This window comes from Diceros bicornis, chromosome 1 (genome assembly GCF_020826845.1).
Source record: "Diceros bicornis minor isolate mBicDic1 chromosome 1, mDicBic1.mat.cur, whole genome shotgun sequence".
NCBI classification, from domain to species: domain Eukaryota; kingdom Metazoa; phylum Chordata; class Mammalia; order Perissodactyla; family Rhinocerotidae; genus Diceros; species Diceros bicornis.
In genome coordinates, this window is record NC_080740.1 from 83,901,477 (window position 1) to 83,919,933 (window position 18,457).

At 45.7% G+C, this 18,457-nt stretch overlaps 1 protein-coding gene across 1 annotated transcript in view; it reads left to right on the top strand.

Moving 5' to 3' along the window:
- Positions 1-537: 537 nt before the first annotated feature.
- Positions 538-18,457, top strand: part of DOCK2 (dedicator of cytokinesis 2) — a 406,650-nt gene continuing 388,730 nt past the window's right edge. Inside the window, exon 1 of the mRNA XM_058545716.1 lies at positions 538-626. Coding sequence (XP_058401699.1) covers positions 584-626 — 43 coding nt within the window. The 5' untranslated portion in view covers positions 538-583. The remainder of the gene's footprint in view (positions 627-18,457) is intronic.

An 18,457-nucleotide genomic window follows, 5' to 3' on the forward strand; every position in this document is an offset into this window, starting at 1 on the left:
TCTCCTCTAATCTTCAGAGTAACTCTTATGTGTCACCTGCTGCAGGCATTGTCTTCTCTAATCCTCACAATAATCATATGAAGTAGGTACTAGTATCCCATTTTACAGATGAGTAAACTGAAGCTTAGAAGAGACATTTGTCCTCGTTGCACAGCTGATAAGCAACAGAGCCTGGATTTGAACCTACACCTGACACCAAAGCTCGTGCTGGGAGGGTGAGGAGGGAGGGAGGATTCTGCTCAACCACTAGGCTCAGCTATCGGGGAACTTGCTGCACTTGTGGTGGCGGCATGGGTCGTCCCAAGTACCTGCTTGGCCTCTGCCCACCCGCCTGGGGAGGAGACAAGTTGGGGGTGTCTTCTAAGCTTTGCGGGGGCTTTCTGGCCTTCTAACCACTTCTAATGTGCCCCTGCCCAAAGGGAGGGAAGAGGAGGAGCGGGGCGCCCAGGAGAGGGGAGGGCGGGCCCTGAGATGGAGTTTGTTTGAAAAGAGGAAGGAAGTGGGGCCCGGCAGAGCGCCTAGCCACCCCCTGGCTGCTTCCCCACAGGACTACGCGAGGCGCCCGCAGGCCCCCGGCTCAGCTATGGGCCCCTGGCGCAAAACTGACAAGGAGCGGCACGGAGTGGGTAGGTGCGGGCATGGGGTCTGCAGCAGGGAAAGGGCAGGTGGCCGGAGAACCGCACGCAGGCAGATGCTGCGGAAGCCGGAGGCGCGGGCGCGGGCAGGGAGCGCTGACTCAAGGTCCGAGGGCGCCGTGGCTCCCTCAGCCTGCTGCGAGGCCAGCTGGGCGGGGAAGAGGATGCAGCGGGAGAGGAAGGTGGGCACTCCGCCCAGCAGGCTGCGCCCAGCCCGCGCCCTCTCGCGCCCACCGCGGGCCGCCTTTTCTCCCCAACGCTTATGCATTTCCTAGATGGGGTCTAGCCGAGCGCTTGGCATCCTGGCTCTGTGCACCAGGCTCCCAGCGTTCCAGGGAGTGGACTCCATCGCCCCATCTGGAGACTTGTCCTCATAGAGGGAGCACCGCTCTCTCCCCTGGCCTGGCCTTGCTTGGCCCAGCATGCCTCCCTCCACCCCTGTCCAAAGCGGCACTCCTCTGCCTGCTTCCCCTGCCTGTTCCTCCTGGGTCAGATGACGCCTGATTTGGCAGAGCATCCAGAGGGCTGTGCAGGCTTGGGGGGTGGGTCTGGGTGGCGGGATCCTTCACTCAGCCCCCAGAGATCTTCTGGAGAGAAAGGATCCTGCCAGGTTATCTGAGGATGTCTAAGAAGTAAGCCTCTTAGCTTCAGCCATCTACACTCCCAGAGGCCTCTGCCTGAGCTCAGGGGCGGAAGTGGTGGCTGGGGGAAGGGAGGCTTCAGGTACTGGAACTCTTTCTACTAAGTGGCGTCCGTGGTGCAATCCCCGTAGACTCACTGTGGTTTTCAAACTTAAGTGTGAACTTTAAAACCACTGTATGGCTTGCTACACAGGCAGATACCAGACACCACCCCCAGAAATGAGGATTGAGCAGGTCAGAGGTTGGAGGATCCAGGCACCAAGAGTGATTAGATGCAGGGGGTCCCAAGGCCACTGATGGAGAAACACTGCCCTGGAGAGCTCAACTTTTATCCATTCGCTTACTGGGCTCTAGGCACTATAGAGTGTTTTAAGGTGAATTGTCCCCATCCAGAGAACGAATAACTATTCACACCCTCAAGGGGGCTCAAGTTCTTCATCTATAAAATGGGAAATTTGAACTAGACTCAATAAGGACCCTTTTTAGCTTCAAAGCTTCTTTAACTCTGGTTCTTCCAGCTGGAGGTATCAGGCTGAAACTCTTCTCTAGGGAAGATGGGGACTGTTAAATGAGACAGGCCATTGTAGGTGGAGGGACCCATGTGGTCCAGGAGATGAAAGCTGAACGTGAAGGGCATATCCAGGAAAGAAGAGCAGTAGCTCCTTTTGCCTTGAGGGGAGGGTGCATTGAAGAGAATGATCATGCTCAAAGTAAGTTGGAACCACATTTTGGAAGGGTATGAATGCCCGGCTAAGAAATTGAGACTTTTTCCACTTACGCAGTGGGGAGCAATAGAGGGCTTTTGAGCAGGGGAGGGGCATGAGCAGATTTGTGCTGAAGCTAGTGTAGACGGAGGCTGGGTGGACAGAAGAGCAAAGGTACCTGGGTGGTAGACAAAGGACAGTTTTGGTGGTTCAGGGCAGTTAATGGGGGAGATTGACGTGTGGTGGAAGAGTCCGCCCACCGCCCCAAGGGCTGCAGTGCATTTCAGCTGTGTAGGCCCTGTGCTGTGGTGTGAGGACCATGGACTCTGGTGCTAGACTGCTTGTTCCTGGATTTCAGCTTCCCACACTTCCCAGCCCTGTGACCTAGACAGTTACTTACTTTGTCCAGGCCTCAGTTTCCTTGTCTGTATAATGGGGATAATAACAGCACCTGCTTCCCAGGCATGTGGCAGGACTTCATGAGTTAATCCACATAAAGTGCCTAGAATGACAATTGTACAAAATAATCCTCACTAAATATTATCAATTATTATTTTTAGACTTTGTCCTCCTTGGGGTCCAGTTGAGGACATGACATCACAGGATGGAATGCGGCTACAGGATGGAATAGGGTTCTCACCCTCCCTAGCAGGGGAAATCCCACCTCTGTGCTCAGGGACTGGGAACTCTATTAGGCTTCAGGCCCGGAACCTTCTTGATCTGATGGTATAGCTGACATTTTTCACGCCTACTTATGAAAATTCTATTTTATGAGGGATCAGAAGGTCTATGACCCTCTTGGGAGCCAGAGAGCACTTGGTAGGTGCCTGCTCATCAAAGGGATCTCTTTCTCTGCAGATGAATGTCAGAACTAAGGAAGGTAACCTCCCGCCCTCATCTGCAGGCTCTGGGCAGATGGAAAGGAAAGGCTTAGGTTATGATGAGACACGGGACTAGATTATCCAACAGAAGGAACAGTGGCTTGAGAATAAGGAGTCTGGGTTCTAGTTCTGACACCATCACCATTTGCAGGCAGATCTGTGCTCTAGTTTTCTCACTGTAAGTCTAGGTATTAATACTTTTCTATTTCAAAGCATTCTTTTATGAAGAGCATTTGAGATAATGAGTGTGGGTGCCTGGAAGAAGATAAAGAGGTAGAGCCATGTGAGGGATTGGCGGGTTCTTGGAATATCTCTGGAGTCTCAGCCAGGCCTAGCACAAGGAGAACCTGAGCTTTGCTTCCCATTTGGTTTCTTCCTGAGCGTGGGTGGCATTTAGCCATCGTTCCTCTGGCCTAATTGACGAGGGCTGCTGGTGTCTGTTGCTGGGGGGCTGGCTTCATCACCAGAACCACTTGACTTCTCGCTCCTCTTGCTGTCTGGTGGGCAGCCAGGGTGACCCTCATGTAGATCCCTGGCCAGGTTATTTTTCCTTCCTTGATGGACCGTTAACGTGTGGTCCATTAGAGTTCCAGAGAGAACCTTCACGTAGAAGTGGGGTAGGAGTTTCCACGGACAAGACAGTGTGGCTATGAAGTAAGAAAGGGCACAGCCTCTGCCCTTGAGGAGATATGTGTGAGGTTAGAAGCTTGGGCTGTGAAGTTAGAACTGAGTTCAAATCTGGGCCTGTTTCCTCATCTATAAAACTGGGGTAATAATGATTATATGAGTCTTATGAGATTGTTGTGAAGATTGAATGGGATAATGCATGAAAAGCACTTAGTAACGTTGTTGGCTCAAAGAAAGTTAGTAAGGTCAAGGGGGTTACCTAACAGTTACAGAGCCAGGAGAGACACAGGGTAATGTACCCTAATATCAGGTTCAGGACAATCATGCCTTACAAGAGTGTAGTATTTTATGATTTACAAGACCCATTCTCATGCAATATCTTTGTCTGGCTTCAGACTATGGGTGTGATGCAGTGTATTATTATTCTCATTTTACAGATGAAGAAACTGAGGCCCAGAGTTCATGTAACTTGGAAGTACTTGGGCTGGACGTTAAATTCAGTTGACTTCTGACCTCAGGCCCTTTGCACCACACTAGGAGGGAATCTGGGAGGAGGAATGGAATGTCATAGATAAAGGCAGGAGGTTGGAATGTGTGGGTTGGGTCAAACGATAAATAGACCTCTTTGGTTTTAGTGGATGTTTGTAGTGAAAAATAACATTGGAGAGATAGATTACAGCCAGATTGTGAAGGGCTTTGAGTATCAAGCTTATAAATTTGGACTTCATTCTGTGAGCAATGGAGTTTTTGAGCAGGTGTGTCATCTGTAAGAAGTTAATGTGATTAATTGGGAGAGGGGCAGGGATTGAGTGGAAGAACAGAAGTGGGTGACAGTTTACCTGTCTACTGACTGCCTGATTAGTTAATCTTGCAGGAGTCCGCTTATAATTAACATTTCCTTTTGGCCTTTGCTATCTTAATCCTCTCTGCTTGAGACTCTTGTCAGTGGATGAGAGCATTCTCCTTGGAGGAGAGAAGGAAAGGCAGGAAAGGAGGAGGTAGAAAGAGTAAGTAATATCAGTTAGGATTAAGTGTGACTATGGATGATAGAAAACCTCAAAAATAATGGCTTCACCAAGCTAGGAGTTTATTTGTCTCTCACATGGAAAGCCCAGAAATGGTCCGTGAAGAGGTGGTAGGGTGGCTCATTCTCTCTTGCACTTGGCACGAGGCTTCTGCCTCCTGAACGAAGCTGGCTGCTTAAGCTTCAACCATCAAGTCTCCTTCCATCCAGCAAGAAGGATGAGGGCAACAAGAAGGGCATGACCCTTCATTTTAAGGACACTTTCCTAAGGCCCACTTGACACTTCCTCTTGTAGCCTATTGGCTAAAACCTAATCACATGACCAAAAGGAGCTGCAAGGGAAACTAGGAAATGTAGTCTATAATGTAGGTGGCCATGCATCCAGCTAAAAGATAGGAGTGCCATTCCTAAGGAAGGAGGGGAGGAAGGATACTGGGGATGATATGTTAGTTTGCTCAGGCTGCCATAACAAAATACCACAGGCTGGGTGGCTTAAACAACAGAAATTTATTTCTCACAGTTCTGGAGGATGGAAGTCCAAGAGCAAGGTGCCAGCAGGTTGGTTGCTGAGACCTCTTTCCTTTGCTTGCAGACAGCCACCTTCTCCTTACTTTGTCCTCACAGGGTTGTCCCTTCATACATGCTTGCACTTGATGTCTCTTCCTCTTCTTGTAAGGACACCAGTCAGATGGGATTAGGGCCCCACCCTAACAGCTTTAGTTTAATTTAATCACATCCTTAAAGACCTGATCTCCAAATATGGTTACAGTCTGAGGTACTGGGGATTGGGACTTCAGTATGCAAATTTGCAGCTGTAGGCGGGACAACAGTTGAGTCCATAGCAGGTGACCTGTGGTCTGTGGTATGAGACTTAGGGGTTCTCAGTTAGAGGGTGAGGGTGGAAAAAGGTTTTTTTTCCCTGAAGCTGGACTTGCCAGGTGGTTTTTGTAGGGGCATCAGTTATGCCAGAAACCTATTCTCAATGCAACTTGTCTCTAGTCATGGTTGTGTACCTGGGTGTGGTGTTGGGGAGTTTTGGTTGGTTCCTTCTGAGGGCTGCGAGGGAGAATCTGTTCTGTGCCTCTCCCTTAGGTCATGGTAGTTTCCTGGCAATCTTTGGTGTTGTTTGGCTTATAGAAGTATCACCCAGATCTCTGCCTCCATCTTCACATGGCATTCTCCCGTGTGTGTCTCTCTCTCCAAAATTTCCTTTTAAATAAGGACAACGGTCATATTGGATTAGGGCCCACCCTAATGACCTCGTTTTAACTTGATTACTTCTGTAAAGACCCTATCTCCAAATAAGGTCACATTCTGAGGTACTGGGGGTTAGGACTCTAAAACACCTTTTGTTTGTGGGGAGGGGAACAATTTGAACCATAAAAGCCTCTGCAAACGCAGAGACGGAGTCTTTCCTACATCTTGGTTGGGGGATATGGAAGAATCTGAGACTACCCCCTGGTCCAGGGATACTGGTGATGCTGATGCAGCCCAGGACCCTGGACAGAGCTGGTCCATGCTGGGATAGTTAGATTTGGAGTGGGCAATGGGCACCTGAGTCTTTTGCAGCCAAGACTCTTGTTACAAGAAACAAAATCCACTCAAACTAGTTCAATTAAAAGATGTGTGGTGTGTTTGTGTATGTGAGGAGGGGAAATGGTATATTTTAAGGGTCAGGGGAAATCAAACAGAAATCCAGGAAACATGACCAGCAAGCCTCCGGAAGGGCCTGAACTGAGGCAGCCCTGGAAACCTCTGCCTCTCTTCTCATGGCTTCCCAGCTTCTCTAAACACGTCGGCTCTCTTCTCCTTTCTCTCCTCACTAACTTCCTTCTAATTCCATTGCTCCTTCATAGTGGTGATATTCTGATAACGCCATAATTGTGGCCCCAGCATGCCACCTGCCACAACTCTGCATGACTTTGCAGTTCGAGCAACCACTGAATCTTCTCTCTGTGTTTATTTGTTCAAAGTCCTGAAAGAGAAGATCTGAGTGGACTGCCTCACCTTTTCAAGAAAGGCCACTCAAGTCAGAGGTCATTGCCAGCCTAAGAATGAGTCCCACTCTGATCAGGATACTGCCCCTGCCTGGTCCAATGAGCTGTGGCTATGGGGTGGGGTCATGAGGCTTGATACTTATCTAGCAGGAGCAGTAGGGGACCAGATTCTTTGAATAGGAGGCATGAGTGGAACATGCATCCCAAATGTAGCAGGGCAGAACTCTGCTACAGCGGGACCAGTTACACTGCTGTTGTTGCCAAAGGCAACATTTAAGGAGGAGGGACAGAGAGCATCATTCGCTCACTAACTTGTCCACTCATTTACTCATTTTTTCTTCATTTATTTCTTAAATATTTGCTGGGCGTTTCCTATGTGCTAGGCACTGAGATTACTAGAATTAGGTCAACATGGTTCTTACCTTTTTGGAGCTTATAGTCTAGTAGGGAAGACAAAAAAGAACTTCATGAACAAATTGATAAGCATATAGTTACAAATTGTGATATGTGTTATTGTAACAAAAGAGAGTTGTTCCGTGAATGAGAATATCAGAGGGAGGTCTGAGATGGCCGGAGAAGCCCCTCTGAGGAACAATGGGGAAAAGAATTCCAAAGGGAATGCTTGGAGGGATCTTAGTACATGTATCTTTGCTATGGAGCCAACTGTATCTTTGGACTGGTCCCCAGAAATTAGTCTGGTGCAACAAAAACACATGGATTGGAAATTAATTCCTTTCTCCAACCATTTCTTAGGTGCCTGGGCCTCCTACTTTCTGATGCTTCAGCAACTTGGGATTGTTTAGGAGCGTCTGCTGGGCTGGCTGTTTGAGTCCACGTAAGGAGATTGTCCTAATCCCTAGGCTTATGGGATCCTCATTAGTCGGTGGCCATGTTGCCCCCAACCATAATATTTGTGTTTGAATGAGCCTTGACAGACTGTTTGCTAAGCTCTGCTTCCTCCTGAGATCAGCATCCTTGTATTGCTGCTGTATTTTGAGACAGGCAATGTAGTCACTATAATAGTCTGCTAATTTCCAGACCTTTGGACTTCTTTTTGTTTTTCCAAAAAAAGCTTCATTTAATAATAAATCACACATGGGGTCCACAGTCTGTTTTCTGTAGCGTATGTTCTGCAAAGGGGGAATGGTAGCGCTTATCGTCACCCAACTCCAGAGGAATCTGGGTAGAGATGCCACAAATGTTCCCTTTAATAGGTATTTTCTCCTTTCTTCCCACTTCCTTTAATTGGTGTGAATTGAAAAGCAGTTGGGCTGAGCTTGTGAGCCTCTTAAGTCTTACTTGGTTTTTAGTTCTCCTTGGAGAAAGTCATCCCTTGCCCCTCTGACCCCACCAGGTCACTGTAAGCTTCTGCAGTGGTTTAGAGCTATAGTCACAGAAGCTGGGGCTGGAGGAGGATATGACTGACAACATGGGCACTTTTCCAGACCTTTCTCCAGACGTTGCGTCAGGACATTGAGAGTTCCCCTGACAATGCATGATCCCTTGAGTCAAAGCCTAAACTAGGATGGTGGAAGGAGACATCGGTGGATAATGTGACTTTCATAGATGCCGCAGGATCCAACACAGGGCCTGAACAGAGTGGGTGCTGAGCAGGCATGTGTTGGACTAGACTAAGTGGTGGCAATGCCAGGCCTCAGACAGCATGATTGGCATGTCAGGCTGTGGCAGAGGGGCACACCTGGTGCCAAGTGAACCCTGAGGGTTTGCCTGGGAAGTGGGGTTTTGCTGCTTGCCTCTCTGGTGGTGGCAGTAAGGGAGTTGTCTTAGAAAAGAGTCTTCCACATAGAACAAACAGCCAATGCAAAGGTCCTGAGGAGGAAGGCTCTCTGATGTGTGGGAGGTCAGTGTGGCTGGAGGAGAGGAAGCAAAGGGCAGAACAGTGGGAAATGAATTCTCTGAGGGGAGATCGTTTTGGGTAGTGCCTGGTTTGTGTTGTAAGGATCTTGGCTTTTACTTTGGATGGAAGGGGCTAGGGCATTGCAGGATTTTGAGAATTGTCGAAGCATCCATCTTGTTTTAAAGGGATTATTCTAGCAGTTTTATGGTGAATGGAAAGAGGGGAATTAAATGTGGAAGCAGGGAGGCCAGTAAGGCAGCTGCTACGATAATCCAAGCAAGAGAGGGTGGTGGCTCACAACAGGGGGGCGGCAGTGGAGGGGAGATGTGCTTAGATTCTGCATGCGTGTGTTGTAGGTGGAGCAAATGGGCTTTTCCTCATGGGTTGGATATGGGTATACGAGAAAGTCAGGGATGACTCCAGGGTTTTCGGTCTGAGCAGCTGGAAGAATAGAATGGCATACAGGACTTCCTTCATTAAACTCTTGATCCATCTTGTCATCTACATTGTCATAAATAATAACATTACCTCACCTTTTTTCAGCATGGTACATTTACAAAGCATTGCAGTATCATGTTTAACCCTCAAAGGCACCCGGAGAAGTGGGTACCTTTATCTTCATTTCACAGGCGAGGAAACTGAGGAGCAGAGAGCTTCGAGGGCCCACTGAATTGCAACCTGTTTCAGGCAGTTTTCTTACACCTCATCCCTGGAAGAAACTTCTTCTGTTTTATTGAAGTCTTCATTTTTCATCTTGTTTTTTGGTTATGTAGCTACATGTCATCTCCCCCACCGAGTGGCGTATTGTCTGAGGGCAGAGCTCTGTTAGGGGTCAACTTTGAGTCCATCCAGCTCCAAGGAACTAGCAGGAATGTGGTGGGTCAGAGAGACTGATCGTTCTTGTAACATGGGACCCCTTGAGAATCCAATGGAAGCTGTAAACCCTCTTGCTACAAAATGTGCACATGTGCAGTTTTAATTTTTTTTGTGAGGAAGATCAGCCCTGAGCTAATATCCATGCCAATCCTCCTCTTTTTGCTGAGGAAGACCGGCCCTGAGCTAACATCTATTGCCAATCCTCCTCCTTATTTTTTTCCCCCCTTTTCCGCCCAAAGCCCCAGTAGATAGTTGTATGGCATAGTTGCACATCCTTCTAGTTGTTGTATGTGGGACGACGCTGCCTCAGCATGGCCGGACAAGCGGTGTGTTGGTGCGCGCCCGGGTTCTGAACCCGGGCCGCCAGTAGTGGAGCATGCACACTTAACCGCTAAGCCACGGGGCAGGCCCCCACATGTGCAGTTTTGCCTTACAGTTTCATTAAGGCCCATTCATGGCAGCCACTTAAGGACCCTGGTAGAATGTACTCAGTAACTACTTAGTAAACCAATACAATAGACAGCCAAGGCATTCTGCCCAAGGTGTGAATTCTTGGAGCTGGGAGCTGCCAAGAATAAGAAAACTATATTTATGGTCTATTCAGATCAATAATCAATCAAGATTAATTAAATTCAATAAACCTGTGCTAAGTGATGGTCTTGAGCCGGGTATTGGGGCCCAGAGCTGAAAAAAGCAGTTTCTGCCCTTAGGATGCTTACAATCCAGTAGTAATCTCTCTTTCTTCTTTTTGCTTGAGGCAGCAAAAAACACCATTATTAGTACTAATGTCCCCATTTCACAGGTTGGGAATGGGTGTACCCCTTCCTTCATGTTACAATGGCTCCTGCCATCATCCCCATCATATTTCATTGCAGCCTTGTGTAGAATTATCTGGCTCCTCTACAGAATGTGAACTCCATGACAGCAATACCATGTTTCTTGCTCTTCTCCAGTACAGAGTGCCTGGCACAGAGCAGGTGCTCAATTAGTTCTTGTTGATTGGATGGATGGATTGGTGGGTAAGTGGATAAGTGGATGGATGAGTGGGTGGGTGGGTGGATGGATGAGTGGGTGGATGGATAAGTAGGTAGGTGGATGGATCAGGGACAAGGGTTGGAGGTTTTTCACTTTCTTTTGGCCTCCTAAGGTTCAAATAGACTGAGTTGCCCCATCTTGCCTTCATCTCCTCACCGCTACCCCCTTCCCTGTCAGGAGGCTAGGTCCTGTGAGAACAACACAGTAGTGAATATGGTGTTCTTGAACTCTTCTCCAAACACCTGGACCCCTGTAGGTGGCCACTGCACCAAGCCCCAGAGTTCTCACCCTCCATTCACACTCCATTCAGATGGCCCTGCTGTACCTCATTGGGACTGTGCACATGTCAAGCTAATTTCCCCTCCCTCCTCCCTGCCCTTACCGCCTTCACTCCCCACCTACCGTCTCAGGGGCTCTCACTGCAGTCCTTCCCCTTGACCTCCCTCTGCCCCTCCCTCTCCCTCCAGTCTCACTTCCTTCATGAGGCCTCTCTTGATCTCTTTCCTCTGAGAGCTCATAGCTGCTGTGGCCCACAGTTTAGCCCTTCATTTTTAAGATAGCTTCTTGTTTCTTGTGTGTTCATTTTATCTCTTCAACTAGATTTCACAAAAGCTCCAGGAGGGCAGAAGCCATCCCCTCTCACCCCCCTTTTCTAACCTTTTTCAAGATCCAGCAGAGTGCCAGACACACCCTGCATTGGAGGGGGAGGGACTGAGAAATCAGCTCTTGATTTCATCATAAAGCCTCTATTCCAACTCCAGTGTGTGAGTGTGTGAATGTAGGAGAGTGTGAGAGTGTGTGTGTGTGTGTGAGTGTTTGTGTGCGTGTGTCTACAGGAGTACTAGAAAGGAGAGAGTGAATCCTAGTATGATGTTCTGGAACAGGAATTATCAACCCTGACACTGTTGACATTTGGGGCCAGATAATTCTTTGTTATGGGGCTGTCCTGTGCGTTGTAGGATGTTTAGTAGCATTCCTTCTAGATGCTAGAAGCTCCTCCATTCCACCCCAACCCCGCCCAGGTTGTGACAACCAAAAATGTCTCCAGACATTGACAAATGTTCCCTTGGAGACAAAATTGTCCCAAGTTGAGAATCACTGTTTTAGAGAACTTGTGGAAATCCCAACTTTCCTCTTGTTGGCTGGGAATGTACTTGGTCTCAAGAAAAACAGCACAATGATTTGCAACCCATGAGGTTATTATGAGAATCCAACAGGGGTCCTAAAGCACCCAGCGGAGAGCAGGTGCTAAATACGTATCCATTAGTGAGAGGGAGTGTGGTGTATTGGTTGAGGGTGTGTGTTCTGGAGCCAGCCTGCCTAGGGTGAAATCCTGGCTCAGCTCCTTCCTAGCTGTGTCACCCTGGGATATTCACTTGTTCTCACACTACTCAGTTTCCTCATCTATAAAATAGGGATGATAATAATTGTACCCACATAAGAATTGTGGCGAGGATTAAATAGGTGACTGTGGGTAAAGCCCTTGGAATAGTGTCTGGTACATAGAAAGTGCTCAGTAGAGGTTGTAGTTCCTCTGTCCTCTCCTGGTTGGTGGAGGAACACCTCCTTCTCCTTGGTTCCCTCTGGCTGTGATTCTCCTGCCTCGTTCATTGCTGACTTGCACCGAGTGTGAGCTCTGGCCTTGCTGCTTGAAGCTTCTGCTGGGTCATCACATTTGCCCTCCCTGATGCAATGCCAGGATGTTGCCTCCGTGCTGAGGCTGTCAACACCTTGCCCAGACTTCAGGCAAACTGCCTGTGCATTTCAATCAGTGTGTTTCACTTGAATCCAAAGTGGACCTGCTGGCTAGTTCTATTTACCCCTGGAGCGGAGACCCTCCAAAGCCTAGCTCAGGGACTAAAGAAGTGACCTTCAGGCAATTACATTCTTTTTCTCCATTATTGTTTTTGTTCCTCTTCTACTGCTGCTTGTCCAAACTCTATTAACACTTGGTGTTTGCTGAAGCTTTTGTTTTCAAACATGTCAGCAAATGGCAGGGCCCCAGATGAGGTACGAATCTATCCTGAAGGGTCATAGGGCACTTGATGGCTGTAATCAAAATTGGCAGCCAAGCTGGGTCAGCATCCCTTGAAGTAATCTCAAGAAATGCAAGAAAGAACTTAGCCAGAACAAGGGACATACCTGCCCTTCATGTTCGCAGCCCTTTAGTTCAACAAGTATTTATTAAAGCTCAGTAAATATTAATTGAACTTCTATTGTGGGCCAGGTGCTGTTCTCAGCACTAGAAATTCAGTGGTCAACAAGGCAGACTCAGTCTCTACCCTCTCTGAGGCTGGAGGGAAAGAGAGGAAATGAACAAGTACGGTATATATGTATACATACATACTTACATATATATATATACACTCACACATACATATACACACACACATGCACAAAATAAATTATGACATCAGCAGTGGGCTGCTCAGGAAAGCCGGGACTTTGAACTCCAATCTGGGTTTGAATCTACTTTCTACCACTTTCTAGCTGTGTGGCCACGGGCAAGTTCCTAATCTCTCTTTGAGTTTCTCATATGTTACCTGGAGGGTAATGCCTTGGAAGTTTAGTGTAAAAGCTTAAATGAGCTGATACAAGTAAAATGCTCGGGATTTTGCTTGTCTTATCGATCACTGCAACCCCAGTACTCAGAACAGTACCTAGCACATGGTAGGTGCTCAAATGAATATCTGTTGAAAAATCATATGTGCTTGGTACATAGTATATGCTCAATAAATGTTTACCATTTTTGGGGGGAGCAATGTGTGCAGTGGTTAGAATCTAGACTTCTGAATCTATCTGTCTGTCTATCTATCTATCTATCAATCAACTAACTTATTAGGTAGATAAGTTGTTTTTCCTCCTTGTGCCTCAGTTTCCTCATCTATAAATCCAAGAGAAACATTGTACTTATCTCCTAACATCACACAAAGCACAGAGACCCCACCCTCGTTGTTTCTATGAGCTATATGCTATAACAGTGTTGTTTACTTTTTCCTGTTTCTCTCAATTTGGGCTCCTTATGAGCAAGGTACTTCAATATGTTAAGTAGAATTAGCGGCTAGTCAGTGGATTCGATTTCCAGGGTTGGGGGAAATCCCACCTGTCTTAAGGTAGCTGCTTCCTCTGGCTTGCCAACTTGGGATTTCCAACACGAGAGTCCTCATTGGGTTCAATGACCCCAGGTGGCCCTGGTACTTGCAACACCCCTTTGATCCTTGGCCATAAGAATTTTGGTCTGGGCGGGCTTGTCAGTAACCAGCTGCTGCCTTGGCTCCTGAGTATAGTATTTTGACACAGGGAGAAGTCAAATCTTCCATGGGGAAGTGTCAATATTCTCCAGGGCATGGAGACCTCATATGAAAGCAGAAGCTGGAATGGGAATCTGTGGGAATCCTTTGCCTACTTTATCTTCTGTGGGCAGGCATGGTCGGGGCAGGGCAGGCATGGTCGGGGCAGGGCAGGCTATGATTTCAGCATTTTCACTTATTCTCTGTCTTATGTCTTCCTCATGTTTTTCTGCCCTTTCCATCATCCCTCACTCAGAAGTTGAGTGGCTAGGCCTACAGGGAATGGGGAAGAAGATGACCTGTTCTTATACTGGTCGGAAACAGCTCGAGTGAGGATCGTAGATAAACAATCAAACTTCAGAAGAGTGGCATTCTGGTTCAAAGTTTCCTGTTAGTCATTTAGAAAACTTAACAGAATTGGGTATTGGTATGCAAAGCCACTTCCTTTGTCAGTAATGTCTGCTTTTCCCCAAATGGAGCCTTGAGAACAGAGGCCCTTATGCAGACAGATGTACATTTATAAATTAAGTGGCAACACCAGTTACTTTCATTTTCATACGATGTGACTCCTTGGAATGAATACAGACCTTCATGTTGAATACCAAGTTTCAAGAGCTAACACCATCTTCTTAGGCTGATCTACTGGAACTTTCTCACCCGACAGAGCTGGGCAGAGGGTGAGGAAGAGATTCCTAAGGAAAGATGGAGAGAGAATAGTCAGGTAAAAACACAGTCTTGCCCTGCCCTCCAAATATCTGATCGACTAACCTAATTTGTTAGTGTTCCAGAGGCAAACGCATATTATGGGTGGTTTTCTTCTGTTAGAAACCTCAGTTGCCTCTAAGGCCCTGCCCAGTTTCCTGGCAGGTATGTCCTCAGCCAGACCTCTGGGGCTGGAGGGAGCAGGGAGTGGAGAGTCTGCGGAGTTAGGGCATCAGCAAGCTGGAGCGTGTCCAAATGCCGGCAGCCTATGTGAGGACAGGGTTTGAAATCAGGCCAAGTGTGGAAGGAATGAAGAAACAGGCCATGTTTATGCAGAAGAGAATTCTGAGCCCTTTCAAGGTTTGCTTTTGGACAAAGGATTAATTTTATTCAGTTGTGACTACAGTGCCATTGGTTGCAAACGGCAGGGAAGCAGATTTAAAGGAGACATAAAGAAGAGCTCTGAAGGAGTTCTTCTGAATGCATTGCTTTAGGAGGTATTATAATGCTAAAAAAGAGGAAAGTGACTACCATTTACTGAGCACTTACTGTGGCCAGACACAGAGTCAAGCCCTTTCTGTGCATTAGTCTCAGCTGAGCTTCCAAGGAACCCTGCAAGGAAGGGACCATCATCTCCATTCTACAGTTGGAGAAGCTGAGTCTCAGGGAGGTGAAGTTGCTGCTCAAGCAGGCTGCCTCTGACCCCTACAGTGCCTTTGTGTGGATTACAAAAAAAGACACCCCTCCCATGGTGGACACAGTGTCTGGGTAGGGCACAGGCCTTGGCAAGTGGATCACACGTTGGGTGCCAGGCTCCACTGCTCTCTTGGCTGGGTGGCCTCATGCAGGACAAAGCCTGCACAATCACACGCTGTGGCCCCAGGCTGGAGGCCAGAGCTGGTAAAGGACAGAACTGGGCTCAAGAGCCACATCTGCCTAACTCCAGAGACACTGGCTCTTAACTCCCAAGCTTCATTGTCTCTCAGGATTGCGACTTTCCATCCCTATGAATGCCCACAAAGGCTAGTTGGTCCCTTGGGGAAAGGGCTGATTTGTGTAGGTCTTTGGACTAAATAGCCTGCAAGTTTCCCCCTTTTCCCTTAGAGAATGTGGCAAGACTGAAACATGAAGCAGGCCCTAACCCTGAGCACCTGCCATCCAGGTGCTGTGGGGAGGCAGTGGGTGCAGAGAATGAACAAGGCACAGGGCTGGGTTTGACTCCTGGCTCTGTGATTTACCACCAGGCGGGTGAGGAGGGATCTTGGGTAAGCCACTCAAACCTCTGAACCTCAGTTTCCTCATCTGCAAAACGGGGATAGTTCCTACCTCACGCAGTAGTTGTGATGATAACCTGAAAGGGCAATTGAGAATATGCTTCCCTGCGACACAGTGGAGCAACATTATCAATGTCACTTGTTTGTGTTTGAGGAGGGTTCTGCTCTCATTTCTTCTCTAAAGCCTCTTCACCCATGTGATCACTGCTTTTACTGCACCCATGTTTCATAAGGTTATGTTTTCATTTTCAATTGTCTCAAAATATTTTCTAATTTCCCTAGTGAGTTCTTCTTTGACCTATGGTTGTTTAAGAGGATATTGTTTAATTTACACATATTTGTGAATTTTCTAGTTTTCTTTCTGTTATTCATTCCTAGCTTCATCCCTTTGTGATTGGTAAAGATGCTTTGTATGATTTCAATCTTTTTTTAATTTATTGAAATTTGTTTTATGGCCTAATGTATAGTCTATTCTGGAGATTGTTCCACGTGCACTTGAGAAGATTGTGTATTCTACTATTGTAAGATGGAGTATTCTGTATATGTCTGTTAGGTCTGGTCATTTATAGTGTTGTTCAAGTTCTCTACTTCCTTATTGATTTTATGCCTAGTTGTTCTATCCATTATCAATAGTAGGGTATTGAAGTCTTCAATTATTATTGTAGGACTATCTATTTCTCCTTATAATTGTGTCAATGTTTGCTTGATATATTTTGTTGGAAGTACATATATGTTTATAATTGCTATATCTTTTTGTCGTATTGAGTCTTTTGCCAATATATAATATCCTTCTTTGTCTCCTGTAACAATTTTGACTTAAAGTCTATTTTGTCTCATATTAGTATACTGACCACAGCTCTCTTTTTCTTACTATGTGTGTGGAAAAATTATTTTCCCATTCTTTCACTTTCAACCTATTTGTGTCTTTGGATCTAAAGTGAATCTCTTGACAACATATAGTTGGATCATGGTGTTTTTTTTTTTTTTTAAATCCTTTCTGTTAGTCTCTGCCTTTTGACAGGATGGTTTAATCCATTTACATTTAAAGTAAATATTCATAAAGAAGGACTTACCTCTTTCATTTTGCTATTTGTTTTCTATATATCTTACATCTTTTTTTGTTTCTCAGTTCTTCATTACTACCTTCTGTTGTGTTCAACTGATTTTTTCTAGCTTACTGTTTTGATTCCCTTCTCGTTTACTTTTCTCTACATTTTTTAGTTAGTTTCTTAGTGGTTAAGTTGGGGTTTACAATTAATATCTTACATTTATAACAATATAGTTTGAGTTAATACCAACTTAGCTTCAATAGTATGCAAAATCTCTGCTTCTATACAAGTCTGTCTCTCCCCTTTTGCATATTATTACCACACAATATGTCTTTTTACATTGTGTGCCCATTATCATAGATTTGTCATTATCATTTTATACATTTGTCTGTCCAATTGTCTCTTAGTGATGGACTCCTTGTTTTTGTTTATCTCTTAATTTCTTCTTCATTTTTGAAGGATAATTTTGTGAGATTCAGAATTCTTGTTTGACAGGTTTTTTTTCTTTCAGCACTTTGAATATGTCATCCCACTGCCTTCTAGCCTCTATGGTTTCTGAAATTATTTGTTTGCTTTATTGAGGATTCTTTGTACATGGTGAGTTGCTTCTCTCTTGCTGTTTTTAAGACTCTCTCTTTGTCTTTGGTTTTTGACAATTTGACTATTATGTCTTGGTGTGGATCTCTCTGAGTTTATTCTGCTTGGATTTTATTGATCTTCTTGGTATGTAGATTTGTGTCTTCCATCAAACGGAGGTTTCTGGCCATTATTTCTTAAATATTCTTTCTGCCCCTTTCTCTCTCTCTTCTCTTATTATGGAACTCCCATTATGTGAATGTTGGTGTGTTTGATGATGTCCCACAGGTCACTTAGGCTTTGTTAATTTTTCTTCATTCTTTTTTCTTTCTACTCTTCAGTTTGGCTAACCTCAACTGACCTATTTTCAAGGTCATTGATTCTTTCTTCTGCCTGCTCAAATTTGCTGTTGAACCTCTCTAATGAATTTTTCACATTATTATTGTACTTTTCAGCTCCAGAATTTCAATTTGATTCCTTTTTATAATTTCTGTCTCTTTAATGATATTCTCTATTTTCTGAGCCATTATTCTCCTGATTTCCTTTAGTTCTTTGTCTGTAGTTTCCTTTAGCTATAAGCATATTTAAGAAAATTGATTTAAAGTCTTTGTCGTGTAAGTCCAATGTCTATCCTTCTTCAGGGACAGTTTCTATTAATTTCTTTTTTTCCCCTATGAATGGGCTATCCTTTCTTGTTTCTTTACATACCTCATAATTTTGTGTTGAAAGCTGGATATCTTGAATATTATAATGTTCAAACTCAGATGTCAGATTCTCCTTCTTTGCCAGGGCTTGTTGTTGCTGCTTTATATAGGTTGTAGTAGTTCATTTGTTTAGTGACTTTTCTAAAGTATTTTTATGAAGACTGTATTATTTGTTACATGTGGGCACTGAAGTCTCTGGAGTTGAATGAAAAAAATCTGGTCTTTGTGGCTGGACTCTGTGCATGTGTGTTGGGGCATGCCTTCATTGCTTAGCCAGGCCACTTACAACTCTGCCTTAGCCTGCCTTTCCTGTCTGCATGGAGCTTGAAGGTCAACCAGAGTTGAGTGCTTATGGCTTTCTCACCTCCTTTCTCAGCATGTGTCCAACCCTGTGCATAGCCTTCTAGATCCCCTGGTATTGTGGGTATTCTTCAAAGCTCTTATTCTCCAAAACATTTCACTACTAAGCCTTTTCTCCCAGGCTTATTGGTAGTATTATTGTTTGCCCCAACTTATATTCTTTGCCCCATGTGGAAGCATGTAGTTCTTTCGCCTTGAAATGTTTTTGACCAATGCCCTTTGCG